This window comes from Rhizomucor pusillus (genome assembly GCF_041956525.1).
Source record: "Rhizomucor pusillus strain CBS 183.67 unplaced genomic scaffold VTP01scaffold_6, whole genome shotgun sequence".
Classification (NCBI taxonomy): Eukaryota; Fungi; Mucoromycota; class Mucoromycetes; order Mucorales; family Lichtheimiaceae; genus Rhizomucor; species Rhizomucor pusillus.
The window spans coordinates 229,652-247,161 of NW_027192148.1; the positions used below are offsets into that span (position 1 = coordinate 229,652).

The window sequence follows — 17,510 nt, forward strand, 5'->3', positions numbered from 1 at the left end:
AAAAGTTCCCTCCTAATGATACTACAACGAATATGTAATACTTTAGTCCAATCGATGATTTGTAGACACTATACCTGAACGATCAATGCTCTGTGGGAATGAGTTGTCAGTATCGCTTGAAGGTCGTCACCAGTGCCAATTCTAAACAATGATAGCTGGACTTATTGATCCGATATGCTCAAATATGCATATGGAGGATACAACTACTCAGACCAGATAGCTGTCCATTTGATATACACGTCAGAATCTGGCGATAACAACAAAGTTCGTTACAAAACAGGCAGAGCATATTGGGCATGAACTGATTGTTAAATAAGCATGTCAGAAGTACACGCATGGGAATTTCCTGTTGTTTGGCTACCGAAATCAAAGGTGCTGGTGACAGTAGCTGCAGGTAGATTGTATGCACAATTTGCTAATGGGAAAATGAATGTAAGCGGCAAAAGGGCTTTCCCCCTACTTCTAAAAAGGTGTGGAGATGGTTGCACAAACGATGCATCGGGACAGCTGCCTTGTTTCAAACTGCACGGATACCCGATATTGCCACACTCTTTTTTTCTTTCTACCTTTCTTTTTTTTCTCTTCTTTCCTTGCTCCTTTACACAGTATAGTTATGGATCCCCGGATATGTGTCGACTATCTTTCTTATAACTGGATGCCCGATGATCTCATTCTTACTCGCAAAGAAGTTCGCCGTCAAACACGAAAGATTCGCCTGGAAAGTTTGCACGGCCCTACCAAACGACACAAAGTATATCAGCTAGAACTATTTCAGAATACTCGGCTTGAGTATGCAATTTGGCGACAAATGGCACGAGTGTGTGCAAAGAATCTTGGTGGGACCAATGCGGCTGTATCGCCCTCTTTGCTCGACTGGTAATTTAAAGTCTCTTTCTTAATTCGCGTACGATAGGCGGCAATAGCACTGATATTGTTTGCAGGCAAAAAGAAGCCGACGTTACCTGTAGGCTAAGATGGATTTGGAGGAATGAACTGCATGCTAATAAGATATACAATTTTTTTCGAAAAGGGCTATACGGCCCATTAGTAACATCATCAGACGAATGCATCAAAAGACGAGATAAGCAATCACGGTGTGAACGCCACCAGCACCTGAAACCAGTACTCAAGAAGAAAACGTCACGAGAGTGGCAATGTTTACGGTTGAGAAACGAGCGCACCAGTAACACTGTCCATTTCAGTCAACAAATACACCAGATTCGGTTCTTGCCGGATACCCCCATTTTGCATACATCATCGAGCAGCAGCAGCGGCGACAAGGAGGAGGAGGAGCGACTGCGGGAGGAAGATGAAGAAGAGGAAGAAAATGCCGAGGATGATGCAATGTGGACTCTTGCGGTAGAGACAGGACATTGGATGAAACAGTTTACTTATGCTTGCGTGGAATATCTTTGCTACTTCTTACGGATGATGGTTACGATGCCGACAACAGCGTCAGTTACGACGACTGCCGCTCCGCAGCAGCAGGAGCCGAGATTCTCCATTGCTCAAGCTGCGTCGGCAATTATCCAGTCAACATTGGCGACTTTAGTTTTGTACAAGGAATGGGATACACTGGCTGAATATGTTCAAACAATGATATTGCAGCAACAACGGCGACAGCTAGTAGAACCATCACATACGTGAAATAAAACTAGGTTTGAGCAGAACATACAGATATAAATACGTGGCATGCTTGTTATTAGCCGTAATGATCGCCTAGCAAACCTCCATAATATATGGCGAGAGAACGGTGTGACAGTATGCTATCTTTTACGCTTTCTGATGGGAACATTCCCACCTGACATCTCTCTTCTGGTATCCTTTGCTTTATTAAATCATCGAAAGAATTTAAATAATAAATTAACAGAGCCGCTTTCTGAGCTGGCTATCCAAGATCTTGCGCTGTCTTCCAAGCCAAGACGACGGTGTTGAGCGTATTGAAAGGCTGGACGCACCACGGTAGTTATCTCGTGCTAAACTGTACCAAGTACTGATAATGAGTTCTTGCTCACGCTTAGATCTTTGGCGCACGTTATGAATTTGTTTCTGCGGATGGCAATACGACGTTAGAATACAAAATCGTTCAGAATATCATTTTTCTTTCTTTTACCTTTAGCAAATCGTGTTCTTCTTCCTTGGTGCGAGGAGCCCGGGTGAGCAAGTTACCCGGTTCCTCAGATCTTCTGCTGCCTATGCTGAACCGGGCAGCCATCTCTTGCAAAAGTTGGCTGTAAAGTTTAATCATCTGCAAGCACGTGTTACCATCGGCTTCTTCAACCATATAGTTAATAGAACTTACATCGCGCACTTTACGTATCTTGCCCTGGCTTTCATTGATCTCTTCTTGGAGATGTAGCACATGGATTTGCAAACTGGCGTTTTGCTCCTTGATGACTTCCAGATCCTTACTGTTTATGTGTCTCGTAAATAAACCCATCTTCTAGCACCCCAAACAAACCCGTTATGCTTACTCGCTGAATTTAGGTCTGTCGGGACCCGTGTTATCACTGCTGATACCATGGAGATAGTTGGCCTCCACCAGCATACGATTAATATCATGCAGCTGCATCTTTGTAATATCTTCCAGACGATTCAGACGATCTTGGATTTTGCTATGCTCCTTTTCAAACGCTTGCAGCGAAGTGGAATCCTTGGTAACGCTGCGAGTACCTTGGACTATATCCGCTTCGAGCTTCAGGGTGCTATCTTTGAGGAACGCAGATTCCTTCTCGAGATCCAGGATACGTGATTTGAAAGCCATGATAGTCTGTGTCTGATTCAAAAGAGAATCGGGTATACCGTTGCGGATTTGTGCAAGCTCCTCACGCAATCTATCACGTTCTTGTTGTACGTTCGAATAGTCGTTTTGAAGCTGTTCCTTTTGTTTCTTGATCTCCTCCAGCTCTTGCTTGATCTGCGCTGAACCTTGCGCTGCATCCTCGCCATCTTGTTTGCCCTGCTCCATCTCCTTTATCTGTCGTTTTAGTTTCTGAATTTTAAGCCTCCTAATAATGCGGGTCTTAGCAGTCAGCGATGTATCATCAACAATATCAAATTTCCGTAGAATCTTACAGCTCTGTCACATTGGCTTCCTGGAGGTTCTCTTCAACGTTTCCAATTGGCTCATCCACTACCATGCTTGTGCGGCCATTCATAGCTTTTTCCAGTGAAGTTCCTATCATTAAATTAGTCCGTGATCGATTCACGCAAAATATTGCTAGTCAAGTACTTACCACCTCCTAGTTCGAGTTCTTTGATCTGCTCTTCTAGCAGCTGCACCTGCTCCATATTTTGATCGCGATCTTGCTCGAGGTAGTGGCATTTTTCCGCCATGTTGTGTAGCTCCATTTCAAGCCGTTCTTTTTCTCTCATTATTTCCTGGTTACTCTGCTCGAGATGCTGTACTTGCTCCTTGTACGAGTCCATCAATGTCTTGAAAGCCAAGACCTTGCGGTACTCGTCTTCCACTTGATGGCTGCGCTCCAAAAGACTCGTATTTTGTTCTTCAAGTGCCTACATAGCGGAAGATCCTTTTAGAATCAGAAATCACGACGATCCGTTATCCGGTTTTTTTAACCTTTATCTGGCGCTTCATTTCCGTAGTATCCTCAACCTTGCGTTTGTATTTCTCCACGAGCGCCTCGAGTTTGCCAATTCGTTCAACTTCTTGCCGATACTCCTCTATTTCATCTCGCAGAGCTTCTGCCTCCTCGGCCTTCGCAGTCAGCTCTTCTACCTTGCAACACGTTCGTTAAAATATGACTTGTAACTCAACCATTGTAGCTGCTCGCAAACTTACTTTACGCTTCAATTCATTTACAGCACTGAGCTGTTCTTCTAACAAGGTTTCTGTTTCCTGGCGTCTATATTCACTCCGTTCTCTGTAGCAGACAGAAATGTCAATAAATGGAATCTACAGCAAACATGCACGCGTAACAACGTACAGATCTTGCTTCAAGTGGTCGATCTCCGTGCGCATGACAAAATCTGCCTTTCCAGTGTTGTTTGCTTGAGTAATCGCTTCATCCATATCTTTCAGACGAGTCTTCAAATCCTCTTTCTCGGCCAGTAGTTCCTCCTGTATATATCTAGTTGAATATAAAGCATCAAATTTTTGTCAAGGAAAATCCACTTACAAACCTCTCTTTGAGATCGTCATATTCGACTAGCAGCTGTCCATGCGATATCTCACATTGGCGTTTCTCGTTAATAATGCGATCGAATTTGACCTGATAACGGTAGGGCATGTCACTGGGAATGGGGCGTTAATTGCAAATTTGATAAGGTAGAACGCGAATCTGAGGATGATACTTTACGCATCTATTTGTATGCTACGCGATGTAGTCGTACCCGATGTGCCAGAAACTTGAGAATTGCGTGGGTTTACGCTGTCCACATCATTGTTGAAATGGTTCATCACCTCTTCAATAGAGAGCATGAGAGCATGCTGACTTTTCTGTGACAGGCTTTGAATCATATCAATGTAAACGCGATTGTTGTCGCATTGAACAGCTATGGCGACGATGAGCTGGCACATGATCAGGAGCTCGTGAAGGTCGGCATCCTTGGCAATAGCTGTCAGATTAATGGAGGGCAATAACTCTGGATCCTGCCCAAGCACTTCCTCAAAATAACGCGTGATAAGTCGATGAAGCTTTTTTTGGTTATTGAGTCGAACAACCCAGTTGCCAGGGCTTTTGCTGTTGCCGTTGCTCGCTTTATCGTAGATGCCATCCGCTGCTGCGCTGGTCGGCTTAAACCATTTGGGATCTCTAAGTATGTAAGGTCAGAAGGTGGACGACTGAGCAAGGTATGCGGTTGTGCAAAGAACGGGGCTTTACATGTCTGCCAATATCTCTGAAAACAGGACACCATCGGCTAGCTCAACTACAGTGTCGACAGTACCCGATTTACAATCAAAAGTGTTAATCTGCAAAAAGTCAGGAACGATAAGTTCTATGGTCTCAGTAAGCTTGCTTTCGTCAACTTGCCCACTCTACAAAGGCGTCCTCAAGCGCCGCCTCCATGCGAGAAAACGTCATGAGTGTCTGGGCCTTCTCTGAATGAATAAATTATAAATGAGAGGGATGAGGGGGAAGGAGTGAAGGACGCCGTTGCCCGTTCTCGACCTGAACGGCTCTCCTCATTTTCGGAAGGTGCCTCCAATTTCGGGGCAAATAACGATAGCTCATAAACCCATGATATATTAAACATTTCTTGTCGTCATGTCCATCCTCCCAAATCTGCGATCTACGATTTGTGTGTGCTGGTATAGATGGATGACTAAAAGTATGATTCATGGGAGAATTTGAAAGAGTTAGAGATATGTGTAGATCGATCTGCATGATACAAATAAAGTAGCGTAAAGAATGATTTCCATTGCTGGACAATTCCGACACAGATAGAATGCGTTTCATAGAAATCTAAAGCACTATGCTTATCAATATCTACGAACGATAGCATCATTAAAATACACGCTGGCGACTGAACCACAAACAGAGCGTCTGTGTGCAATGACAGATTTGTAAATATTTTCTTTTGGCCAATACTATTTTGTTTATACGATCAAGTGATTTGGAGGCGCGTCGATAGTAAAGAAACGGATGTAGTAAAGAAACGGATGGAACGTACTTCAGCGCAAAAGTGCGCGATAACATGTACTTAGACTTTCGATTGATATTTTATTAACTAAATCATTGATCAGATTACAGCATTAGAAAATGGAATGCGGAGATGCGGCAACAGCCAAGCCTGTCAAGAATTCGACAATGGTCAAAAGGACAGCAAGCATAATCATGAAAACGCGTTTCGGGAAATGTGTCTGCAAGGTTAGCTTCTGTCAACAAAAGATCCCTCTTTAGCCAAGATGTTGATTTTAGCCTGAACTACACAAAGGAGCTGTTTCGAAACAACCTCGGATATTCCCCCATGTGAGTTGTCGGACATTCTTTGCCCAACGCGACAATGTTAAAGATACTGCTGTCGACTCCGTTTTACCTTCATTCCTCTTCTCTTTCTTTCTCTCCGCCTTTCCGCTTTTCCTCACTCGGGACCCTCCTTCTCCCTACTATCTACTCTTATTTCCAGTCTGGGCTGAGATGCAAGCGAGGCAGATATACAGTTACTTTCGGCAGATACCGAAATTCATAGGCCCTGGATTTATGATTGGCGTGGGATAGTAAGTTTGATCCCCGGGGGAGGTTAAAGTTGGCACGGTGATTGTTGATCTAAACGATGTAGCTTGGATCCCGGAAATTGGGCTACTGATATGGAAGGTGGATCCGGCTTTGGATACCGCTTGCTCTTCATCATTCTACTGTCAAATATAATCGCCATATTCCTTCAGAATCTGACTATTCGACTCGGCACAGTGACCGGTTACGATTTGGCATCTGCTTCTCGACGCTATTTCCCAAAATATGTCAATCTATTCCTCTATGTCCTCGCAGAACTAGCCATCATCGCAACCGACATGGCAGAAGTCATCGGCAGTGCCATTGCATTAAATCTTCTATTCCCAAAATTACCACTCCCAGCCGGCGTCGCCATCACAGCTGTCGATGTCTTCATCATCCTCATGTTTTACAAGGAAGAAGCTATGGATCCAGGGGCTAGCGTTGAAGCTTCCTCAATGCGAGCGCTGCGCTTCTTTGAGACATTTGTGATGATGCTCGTAGGCGCCGTAGGAATCTGCCTCACTGTCATTCTCGCATATTCCGATGCAAATGCAGTCGACGTCTTGAAAGGCTACGTTCCTACGCGAGAGATCTTTACCGATACGCAGTGTCTCTACGTTGCAATTGGTATCGTCGGCGCAACAGGTAAGGGCAGATCACACATTAATATATCCCCCCGGTCTTCTCCTAACCATCATTCTTAACCATCTAGTCATGCCACACAATCTATACCTTCATCCGTACATCGTCCAAGCACGCTGCCGTGAGTGGCGTGTGAAGCGACCGCAAATCGAACCTGTAGAGAGTGACGAGCAGGGAGATACTTGGAAGCTAAGGCAGGAACACCAGCATGTCAATAATTGGTCTTTTGACGAGCTGCGAACATATCTTGACAAGAGTCTGCGGAATAACCTTCACTATGGCTTCATTGATCTTATCGTCGCATTGATCTTTGCATTTTACATCAACAGTGCTATCCTCGTGGTAGCAGGATCCAATTTTTACTATGGTCCACAGCAACAGCAAGTCCAGGATCTTTTCAGTGCGCACGACTTACTGTCGCGGTATCTTGGACCCGGAGCAGGGGTCATGTTTGCCCTTGCATTGCTCTGTGCAGGCCAATCATCCACCATCACCGCGACTTTGGCTGGTCAGGTCGTCATGGCAGGTTTCCTAGGAATGACCACACGGCCGTGGATACGTCGCGTGGTGACTCGTCTCGTTGCAATCACTCCTGCCATGGTAGCAGCCTGCGTTGCTGGCAGATCAGGTCTTGGTAACTTGCTGGTTGGCAGTCAGGTCGCGCTCAGTATCCAGCTCTCGTTTGCAGTTGTGCCCCTCGTTATTTTTACGTCGTGGAAAAAGGTCATGAAAATGGACGTTGCAGTAAGCCAGCCAACCGAGTCCTCAGTCCTTGCCTCCAAACAGACTATGACCGGCATGGATTGGATTATTGCGCAGATAAGCAGCTTGCTCTGGGAGCGTCGGAAACAGCAAGAAAAGGAAACTGCCAGCAATATTTCCATCAAACCAAATGCGACGGTTCTGGATGATTGCATGTCTGTTGCTTCCAAGAACACGATTATCGTCGATAAGTTGCCAGAACCATTGTACTATCAAAATGGATTAATTGTCACTGTCGTTGCTGTCCTTATTGCATTGCTGCTTATTGGACTCAACGGATTCCTGGTCGTCTCCCTGTTCTTGGGCCTGTAATACTCCTCCCCCTCCTTTCTTTATCGTTTCGCTTGTAGATTAGTTTTTTCTTGTATTGTTATATTGGATTACTCTCGTATCTATGCGAAAATGAAGAAAAGCTACTTTTTTCAATGCCTTTGAGCGAGTGCATAAGTTTGCTGTGGGCAATGTCATTGGAGCTGTGTTTCTTTCGGTTTTCCAAAGTCCAAAAGTCGATCCGCGCGCACGGCCCGAAAAAGAAAGACCCTTTTACACTTAAGATATTTACTTGTGCTTTCTCTTTTCCTTCCATTTTTCTCTCTCTCCCATCTTAAAAGAATCGTAAAGAATGCCGATCCCGTCCGCCGGAACATCGTCGCGACCAAGAGCACCAACGCCAGAGCCAAATGAATACAAATCGCCAGGTGCTTGTCCAGATTGCGGTTTACCGGATTGCAACAAAGCAACTTGTCTTGGCGAGCCTTCAAGTCAACCACCAGCATACAAACGTCACAAGGCATGGAACAGTGTCGAAAATCGAGACAACTCGCCGGACCGTATATCCAACCGACTGCTTTACTGTCGAAAGGGGGATGATGCATGGGTTGATATCTCCAACGAAAGGTTACGGAACTCCCGTCTGGGAGCTCTATATCCAGGATCCCGATTTAAAGGTGTACAAAGATGCAGAGAAGTGAGCTACGAAGTCTTGGTGGATATACAGGTATGTTTTCGCCTGTAAGTAGATCACAGAGAATAGAGTAAGTTCACTGTAGGTTTTCCATGTAGCATGTGGATATTCGAGAAAGCACTCTGAGTGGATACCTAAACATTAAAGGGCTCACTGACGAATACCCAGACCTCACAGTAATTTTTTCAATCAGTAAAGATGACACTGATTCATGCAGCATACTCACCAATTGCCCTTTAGACGTTCTTCCAAGGTGAAATCATTGGCCCAAAGTACTCTTTTCTCACGCGCAAGTGGCAAGCTCAGCAAGTTGTGGATGCGTTGCATTGGGTATGTACATATATTTTTTTTATCGTACGATGACAAAGGATAACTTTGTGTACTCACACTTCTGTGCGCAGAAACGATTCCCCTCTTTCCAACCATACATTCAGATTTTTAACGACGATGGGTTTGTGTACGAGCCGTACGAGAAGGACTTTATTTATATGCGCTGGAAGGAGCACTTTCTAGTGCCTGATCATCGACTCCGTAACGTCAATGGGGCAAGCTTTGAAGGGTTCTATTACATTTGCTACCAGCGGTCTACTAATGAGATCAAGGGGTACTACTTTTTCCGCAACCATCCGGACTGGTACGTTTTTGAATCCTCTCGCGTGAGAGCAGCTGAATTTGATGTAACAGAATAGTCATCCTAGGTTTCAAGAGTTATCGTTGAAGCACGAAGAGCAACGAAGCTTTGCAAACTTTGAATTTCGTTAAAGGCTGAGAGGTATCTATCTTTCGTCTTCGCTTTCTTCTTCTTTCTGTACATATTCTTCCTTTTTTCCCTTCTTCTTGGACGACGACCATTGATTTCGTCGTTCCTGGCCTTTGTTTTGTCTTCTTCTTTTCTTAGCCAACATACGTGCACATGCATATATATACCTTCCTTCTCAATGTAATTTTTTTTTTCGTATTCGATGCTCTATTTATTCGTTGCTAGATGTTTGAAGTGGTAAAAGTATAGCCGCTACTCGTCTGCCTTCTTCTGCCAAGACATTGTATGTGGAAGCTGCGTGTTTCTAAACCAGCGTATTAGTTATTAAGCCGTTTAAATGATCCGCCGTTTAAATACGCACCGTGCTCATCTGGTCAACCTGAATACCGAGCTTGTAAAAGAAACTTTTGATATTTGGAGGCAATGGCGTGAAATTCTTGCCCATTCCAACAAGCAATAATTCTACGGGTTATATAAATGTGAGCTTACATACTGAATGGCGCGCTCGGGGGGTGCATAGCATTATATCAACCTGGTTTGGGCGATGCAACCTCAAAGATCTTGAAAGATTCAGTCTCGTTGCCTTGGAACACGTCCTTGGGTGGCTGCCACAGGAACGCAGAGCCGTTCAATAATACGAGAGGTTGATTTACTTGGACATTGTTGGAAAGCACGAATCCTTGCTTTGTAATGATCTCGACGCCAACGTTGGGACCGCGATCAAACATGTTCTTGAACGACGCCAGCATGGACTGCGACTCGAAACTTTCCTCTGGATCAGGCGCTTCCGGTGGAAATGTCTTGTTTGCAATCTTGCTCGAGTAGCAACGTGTGAGCAAAGGAGGAGCCGGCGATGCCAGCAGTCGTTGTCGTTGTGCTAATACAATACGTGGTACCACTGCGATGCGATGCATAATACGATTCTGTGCTGAACTACTGGGCGTGAACAAGGGCTTTGGCTCAGTCAAACGGGCCAAGCTCGTCACATTTCATGCCGACAGGGTGGACATGATCCTGAAAATTGGACAAAGTGATAAACCCGGTTTATCGTGATAACGCCAGACCATATCTCAGACTTGTGTTTAGCATGCTATCTTGTACAGAAAGTAATTCAGATTGTATGCATCTAGTAGCTTAGGATGGATTCCAACATGGTCGAATGCAAAAGATAAGGGTGTGAATCGACAGGGCGATCCATTGATAATAATACCTGCACAAATATCTGCAAGCGACTTTAGATATGATCATCAAATGCAGTTCCCTCGAATTGCGCGATGATGCTATCGCAAGGAATTCGATGAGGGAATCAATTAAGGTTACAGCGAATCTTATTCGGATTTCAGCGGTGACATGCTTTTACATATTCTGGACTGGAACGACTGGATTGCTCTAGACCGACGTGCTGGTCCCAACAAAAGATAAGTATACTGTTCCTTACGTAATAGCAACCCTGGTAACCTTTCACTCTGTGCCTGCTCAAAAGACTATTAGACTATCAGAAAGTTTATGTAACAATAAACGATCCGGGTTCTCCACATTATATTTCTCACCCCGCGGTCTAACCCAAAAACCATATTTCTCGCTCGGAGGAAGCCTGAATGTTGATTTTCGGGAGATGCGGCCAAGTATGCATAGGGCGCGCAGGCGACCCTCGGGGTATTCGGGTAATTCCCATGAGAAAAAATTGAAGGTAGGTTCAATAAGTCTCTCTATCCAACCATAAAAATTCAATATAAAAGGGCGACGGCTGTGGGGACGGTAGGCTGGTAATTCAAGTAACTCTTTCTTATCTTCCATACGCCACATGGCCGTTAAAGTGTACCACGACTCTGACGCTGATCTTTCCATTGTTCAAAACAAGCGCATCACCTTTGTCGGTTACGGCAACCAAGGTAAAATAATATCAATTAACAGCCCGCGTTTCATGCAGGCACTAACGTTGCTGTACATGTATTGCAGGTTGCGCTCAAGCAAATAACATGAGAGATGCTGGTGTCAAGAATATCACCATTGGTAACCGCGAGGATGTAAGATTATATGTTTGAATACAATCATATATATTAGAAGCAGCTGTTAACGAAATAATTTTTAGGAATACAAAGAAAAGGCAATCAAGGACGGTTTCAACGTCAAGAGCATCAGTGAAGCTGTCAAGGGCGCAGAGATCATTATGCTGCTTATTCCCGATGAAGTGCAGCAGAAAGTATGGCAAGAGCAAATCAAGGACAACGTCGCTCCCGGCGCAACGCTGGTCGTTGCTTCCGGCTACGCCGTTGCATTCGATCTCTTGGAACTTTCCGAGACAACCAACGTCGTCATGGTTGCACCCCGTATGATTGGTGCCGGTGTGCGCGACCGCTGCGTTGCCAAGAAACCCTACCCATGCTTCGTCTCTGTCGAGCGCAACCCGTCTGGAAACGCTCTTGCTGATGCTCTCTCTGTCGCTCGCTCTATCGGTGCCACCCTCGGCGGCGCTGTCGAGTCCTCCTGCCGCGAAGAGGCGGCCATTGACCTGTTTGCCGAACAAGCCTTGTGGCCGGCTATCAACACTTGCTTCCGCGAAGCTTACAACGTCCTCAGCGCCGCTGGATTCTCAGACGAAGCTATCCTCCACGACATGTACCTTTCCAAGGAGCCGGCAGAAGTCTTTGACCGCGCCGCAACCGTCGGTTTCTTCAAGCAGCTCAAGTACCACTCCCCTACTTCGCAGTTTGGTCAGCTCCGCGGCACAAAGAACAGCGACGGCAGCGCACTGAGAGCACAGTATGAAAAGGTTCTGCACAAGGATATCTTGTCCGGTGACTTTGCCCGCTTTTGGTCAAATGCTTTCGAGAAGGGCGCTCAAGAACTTAAACAATTATGGAAGGAATCTGAAGATGAGCCCATCTCCAAGGCTGAACGAAAGATCGGTTTGCACAACTAAGTAGTAGCAGTATTAGAGCTTTCCTACCCTTTTTTGTAGTTTTATTGTTCCTCTAGGCAAATGTTGTATAATTTAAACGAAAGACGAAAACGACAATATTACAAAAAGCAGAAAATAAACAAGTCTGCTCCAAATTGCCTGCTGTATTTACAAGGAAACCAAGGACCATGTAGTATATAGTTATTGTCCCTGTTGTTGAGATTGATTATGATGCACAAAGGTGTAGCCTTCGTGCTGCGCTGGTTGTGTTTGTGGTTGTGTCTGAGGCATAGGATTAGGTCGGATGGCCGGAGGCACACCTGGAGGTCCTGAAGCTGCTGTGGGAGTCTGAACTCTCTGAGCAGCCGACAGGGCTTGTATAAATGCTGGATTTGGATGAGGAAGAATTGGCTGCAAGTTCCCTTCTGGCCGAGCCTGCCCGGCGCTGGACGTAGCCAACATCTGGGCAAACAATGGCAATAAATGTGGTGGTATATTCGCACCATTTCCCTGAGCTTGAATAGGTCGCCATTGTGGCTGCTGCTGTTGTTGAAGGTAAGGATTTGGAGGAGGAGGAGCAGAGTGATAAACCATAGTTGATGGAGGTGGCAGCACAGCTGAACCTGCAGGTCTGTGTCCATTGGCATGAATGTTTGGCAGTCGAATTTGCACGGGACCATTCTCCTTTTGTTTCTTGGGTTTAGACTCTGTTTCCACAGGTTGATCGTCTAAACCGTCAATATCAACTTCCTGAGATTCCTTCTCGATGCAAGATTGACAAAAGAAAGATATGTTGTCGAGGCTCTTTCGATGCTTATCAATTTGCCCGACTTTTTGCAGACAGCGTATATGTTGCCAAGTTCCACAGCCCTCGCAAGCGATCATCGGGCTACCATCATCCTTTTCACGCGAAGATAAATAAATGCCACATTTTGGTCGCGAACTGTATCGAGTTAATACTTACAATATTCTGACCAGAAACGCCGCAAACGCAATCAAATGTCCAAACATCCTCTTCTCTCTGTGATTTTGGTTTGCGTCCTCTTTTCTTCCCTGCTGGTTTGGCAGCTTCTTGAGCTTTCTTGGCCTCCATTTTACTTTCCTCAATGGCTCTCCGGCGCTCTTGCTCCTCACGTTCCTTCTCTCGCTCCTGTATCCTTCGCTCACGTTCTCTCAGACGCTCTTCACGGGCATTAACCGCGTTCTTCTTTTCTTCCTCTTCACGCTTTCGAGCCATCTCCTCTCGTCGTGCGGATCTTCTTGTTGTCTCCATGGGGTTAAAATGTTGGTCTCGTTCGAGTTGCTCCAGTTCTCTAAACATAAGTCGAGAGCTGCGCTTGCGATTCATGATAGCTTCTTTCTTTCTCATGTTCTCTTCGTGCTCTCGTAGAACTGGTAGAACTTTGGGAATGACGTCGTTTACCAACAAGTTGTAAAAACGCTGCTCATCCGGATGTTTGCTTTTTTCGTATTTCTGTGGAAATTTCTCCCAATCGTCACTGTTTAGGCACACCTGTTCTTCGCGTTAGAAGTCATGCATTAATTATGATCATTATTTCTCTTTTCGTCTTACCAGCTTCCATGGCACCCATTCTTCTTCTTCCTCCTCTTCAGTTTCTTGCTCAGCTGTCTCTGCAGCCTTTGCCTGACGAGCACTCCTTCGCGTTCCGGTAGCTCTGGCGCGTGGTTTTCGTGCAGGCGCTTTCTTCTTGGGCTTAGGTTCCGGCGTTTCTTTGTAAAGTCGATTATCTGTGGATCATAATTCGTCAGATAGAGGTTCTGCTAGGTGAACGTTAGTTGCATATTACCATCAAATAACCAAAAAGAACTGCCTTTAGCATCAAAACCAATGGGTTCTACTCTCTAATGTCAAGTTGTCTTAGCATTCCACTGCTTACAATCAGTTTACTTTCAAACGTTACACGTACCCAATGCACAGCGTCGGCTTCGTTGTCCAAATGCTCACGGAATCTTTCCGCATCGTCCAATTGCCACTTTTGCATGGTAAATAGTTATATTCTAATAATGCAGAACACGCATATTTCCTATGTTGTACCTCGCAAAGTATATGCAGTAGATGTACCCTTGTTTCCAGAGGGAATGTGAAATAATTGTTTAATTCCAACTGCTCAGGCTTTTCATTTCCAGGTTCCGGTGTCTTTTCTTGCTCATTTTCTCCTCCGTCATCATCTTCCTCCGATTTGACGTTATAGAAAGGGTTGGGTTCATTTGGCTCTCTCTTCCTCAATTCACGAGCAAAATACATTTGCCAAGTCTGGTTGCTAAGAAAGAAACGCAAGTCAGTCTCTGAATACAAAAGGAGAATTATCAGAGCATTACTTGATAAATCTATTTCGTGTTAACAAGCGCAGCATGCGAACCAACAATTCTTCAAATCGCTGCCTTTCGGACACCTCAAGGATCATACGTTCCAGGTCCTATGCGACGCGTCAGTCCTAGAATCGTTGCTATGTGGGTATCGGCACGATAATTATCGTACCGATCGTCAGATCGCTTTACCTCTGTCTGGAATTCATGGTCCTCTTCCTCCTGTTTATTTTTACGAGGTTGCAAGAGCTGCGGGTAGGGCGATGAGTGACGATCAGCTGTCGGCCAAGGACGGAAAGCAGATTGAAAAGTATGAAAAAATTGCGAGACAGACGCAAATTCAATGTTGTTTCTTAATCGGTCAATTTCTGGTACCCCTTCATTTGACGTTGCCATGCTGAACGGGAGAGAGAAAACAGGTGTACAAGCAAGACGGACAGTTCAACGTGCAGCAAAGGGAGTAGAGAAAAAAAAAAGGAAGAAGGTATTATCCAGCGGAGCGCAACTTTGCCCTCTGAAAAATTGTCGCTGTGTGCTGCTGGCTGCTTCATTCCCTGTGACCCAATTTCAATTTCCAGTGTCAGGCAGCGACGCCTTTCGCTTGACTACGAGCAACGAAGCGTCATCCCCACCGACCTGTCAGCAAGCAAGACACAGCGTCTTCTCATTTCTCGGTACAATCGATCTATAGTGGACGATTCAGCTCTATAAGCTACTGGCGAGACAAGCCAGTTCCCCCATATACTTTACCTTCACTTCACCGCTCATTCCTATATTCCCCTTCACGTTTCTGACCTCCCTATGGCACTCAGTCAGGCTGCAGAGTCCAAAAAGGACGAACCCCAGTCAAAGACGACGGCATCCACCACAACTTCTGTCCATCTGACTCAAGTTGCTCCCCAAGAATCTGTAAAGACAAACCCCTCTAAAAACCAAGGTACGTAAAAGATTCTGGTGGATGAGGTACATCTGTGAGATGACGGTAGCAAATGAGCAACTGTATTTTCTTTCGTGGGAAGCAGGATTTTTTTTTTAACACTGATCCCGTGGTTTTCTAGAAAAAGGCACCAATACTAAGCATATTGATCTTTTGCATCTCAAGTCTCCCCATCGATCCGGCTCAAGAGCTAATTCATGGAAAAACGGTGGATTTTTATCGCTTTTATTCTGCTGCACATTTGGAGCCGGACATCTGCTTGACAATGGTGACAAACCCTCTGCATTTTCGCGACATAAGAGGAAAAGCAATCGACACAGCCGCGCCAGCACGGCCACAGCAAGCACAGATGGCCGATCTGCCGAAAAACCTGTTGTTGATAAGGCAGGACCTAATCTTCCAAAGATTTACACAAGCCCAACCGAGCTGGCACGGTTCGAACCAGCAGCTGGTCAAGAAGCCGGTGGTCCAGATACTGGCGTAACATCTGCAACACCTAGATCTATGCCGCCGCAATCACCAGAGGTAGAAACATTTCTGCTTGGGCCTCTATTGCAGATGTATGCAGTTGTTGACTAAACTTTAAATCAGGGTCATATCATGTGGTTACTGCCACCATTAGCGCCGGAGCATTCGGGTCGAAAATGTCTTGTCCTCGATCTTGACGAAACCCTGGTTCATAGCTCCTTCAAGGTAAAACGGCCAGTTGTACTATTTTATGAAAAATCACACTTACAAATTGGCCGTTTATGCAGGTTATTCCCAATCCAGATTTTATCGTTCCTGTAGAGATCGATAACCAATATCACAATGTATACGTCCTAAAAAGACCTGGCGTGGATGAGTTTATGCGTAGAATGGGAGAAATTTACGAGATTGTGGTCTTTACAGCTAGCTTATCGAAGGTAATGCTTCAAAGTACGTTACAGATGAGCACGTAGACTCAATCTTTTTGTGATTATTAGTATGCGGATCCCGTTTTGGACATGCTGGATGTACACAAAGTGGTCAAACACCGGTTATTTAGAGAATCGTGTTTCAACCACAAAGGCACCTACGTAAAGGTAAGCTTTCAAGGACTATGTGGATAATGAGATTGTCGAGACTGAAGAATATCGTTAGGATTTATCACAACTTGGCCGTGATCTATCACAGTCTTTGATCCTGGATAACTCTCCCGCCAGTTACATATTCCACACAGCAAATGCTGTTCCAGTTTCTACATGGTTCAGCGATCCACATGATACCGAATTAACCGATCTTGTCGCGTTTTTGGAAGATCTTTCAAAGGTTGACGATGTTACCTTAGTTCTCGACAGCACCATTGACGTCGGGTACGTTGCAAGATAGCTCTAGTCGATAATTCCCTCCCCCATTTCTTAGCCCCCAGCCCGTTTACCCTGCCCGTGGCAATTCGAATCTCATTCGTTTACTTCTTTTTACTTCTCCTTTTTTCTCACCAACGTTCGTTCCCTTTACATTATAACCATTGTTGATCGCGCACTTGCCTCGAAAGCATATCTTTGGGGCCTTTTCCTTGTTTGCATCATTTCTCTTTTTACAAACCAGCTTGTAATTTGATACGTTGATATCTCTTTGTTTTTTCTCTCTTCCTCTCACTCTCTCCTCTCGCTCTGTGTGTCTCTTCTTCTCTCTATCTCTATCACTTACTCTCACGATATCTTCTTCTCTTTTCTCCCCCCATATTCATATGTTATTGAGTTTGGAGAGCCATTAAATGTATGCGTCGCAACAACTCCCCTTACAGATTTGAGTTTCCAATTGGTGTTTAGAGATATAAACTTACAGAGACAACGTATAAAAGAAATAGGCTCTGAAGTACATTGTTTATTAGTGCATGATCAATAAAAATTGGGCAGAAAAGCAAAATGCGAGGTCGCACCAAGTTTTAGGCGAAGTCTGCAACATTTGACTGCTATGCATTTTGATAGGAATTGTAGCAGAAAGGTACTTTTGATTTTTCTGTTGACGATCACAGGGGGACTTTTACCAATTTGGCAACCATTTCTGCATTG

At 45.0% G+C, this 17,510-nt stretch overlaps 8 protein-coding genes across 8 annotated transcripts; 5 read left to right on the plus strand and 3 right to left on the minus strand.

Moving 5' to 3' along the window:
* Positions 1-613: 613 nt before the first annotated feature.
* Positions 614-1,647, plus strand: VTP01DRAFT_8979 (uncharacterized protein; the record flags this gene model as incomplete). The annotated part of the gene is made up of 3 exons (XM_069388159.1): positions 614-876; positions 942-964; positions 1,031-1,647. 3 exons carry the CDS (start codon positions 614-616, stop codon positions 1,645-1,647), a joined length of 903 nt encoding a protein of 300 aa, XP_069240485.1.
* A 216-nt stretch (positions 1,648-1,863) lies between these two features.
* Positions 1,864-5,045, minus strand: VTP01DRAFT_8980 (uncharacterized protein; the record flags this gene model as incomplete). The annotated part of the gene is made up of 13 exons (XM_069388161.1): positions 1,864-2,049; positions 2,114-2,248; positions 2,303-2,411; positions 2,475-3,008; positions 3,076-3,178; positions 3,237-3,516; positions 3,581-3,739; positions 3,803-3,884; positions 3,948-4,081; positions 4,140-4,254; positions 4,320-4,775; positions 4,845-4,933; positions 4,995-5,045. 13 exons carry the CDS (start codon positions 5,043-5,045, stop codon positions 1,864-1,866), a joined length of 2,433 nt encoding a protein of 810 aa, XP_069240486.1.
* A 1,056-nt stretch (positions 5,046-6,101) lies between these two features.
* Positions 6,102-7,895, plus strand: VTP01DRAFT_8981 (uncharacterized protein; the record flags this gene model as incomplete). Its single annotated transcript, XM_069388162.1, has 3 exons — positions 6,102-6,181; positions 6,244-6,824; positions 6,892-7,895. 3 exons carry the CDS (start codon positions 6,102-6,104, stop codon positions 7,893-7,895), a joined length of 1,665 nt encoding a protein of 554 aa, XP_069240487.1.
* A 310-nt stretch (positions 7,896-8,205) lies between these two features.
* Positions 8,206-9,309, plus strand: VTP01DRAFT_8982 (uncharacterized protein; the record flags this gene model as incomplete). The annotated part of the gene is made up of 5 exons (XM_069388163.1): positions 8,206-8,580; positions 8,646-8,723; positions 8,788-8,877; positions 8,949-9,181; positions 9,246-9,309. 5 exons carry the CDS (start codon positions 8,206-8,208, stop codon positions 9,307-9,309), a joined length of 840 nt encoding a protein of 279 aa, XP_069240488.1.
* Positions 9,310-9,518: 209 nt separating this feature from the next.
* VTP01DRAFT_8983 (uncharacterized protein) lies at positions 9,519-10,221 on the minus strand (the record flags this gene model as incomplete). The annotated part of the gene is made up of 3 exons (XM_069388164.1): positions 9,519-9,611; positions 9,669-9,769; positions 9,840-10,221. 3 exons carry the CDS (start codon positions 10,219-10,221, stop codon positions 9,519-9,521), a joined length of 576 nt encoding a protein of 191 aa, XP_069240489.1.
* An 890-nt stretch (positions 10,222-11,111) lies between these two features.
* VTP01DRAFT_8984 (uncharacterized protein) lies at positions 11,112-12,230 on the plus strand (the record flags this gene model as incomplete). The annotated part of the gene is made up of 3 exons (XM_069388165.1): positions 11,112-11,199; positions 11,267-11,334; positions 11,400-12,230. 3 exons carry the CDS (start codon positions 11,112-11,114, stop codon positions 12,228-12,230), a joined length of 987 nt encoding a protein of 328 aa, XP_069240490.1.
* A 180-nt stretch (positions 12,231-12,410) lies between these two features.
* Positions 12,411-14,933, minus strand: VTP01DRAFT_8985 (uncharacterized protein; the record flags this gene model as incomplete). Its single annotated transcript, XM_069388166.1, has 8 exons — positions 12,411-13,109; positions 13,174-13,722; positions 13,783-13,958; positions 14,018-14,072; positions 14,138-14,203; positions 14,266-14,491; positions 14,550-14,647; positions 14,730-14,933. 8 exons carry the CDS (start codon positions 14,931-14,933, stop codon positions 12,411-12,413), a joined length of 2,073 nt encoding a protein of 690 aa, XP_069240491.1.
* Positions 14,934-15,338: 405 nt separating this feature from the next.
* Positions 15,339-16,824, plus strand: VTP01DRAFT_8986 (uncharacterized protein; the record flags this gene model as incomplete). Its single annotated transcript, XM_069388167.1, has 6 exons — positions 15,339-15,474; positions 15,596-15,999; positions 16,066-16,167; positions 16,230-16,379; positions 16,440-16,538; positions 16,597-16,824. The coding sequence occupies 6 exons, from the start codon at positions 15,339-15,341 to the stop codon at positions 16,822-16,824; spliced, it is 1,119 nt and encodes a 372-aa protein (XP_069240492.1).
* Positions 16,825-17,510: the final 686 nt, after the last annotated feature.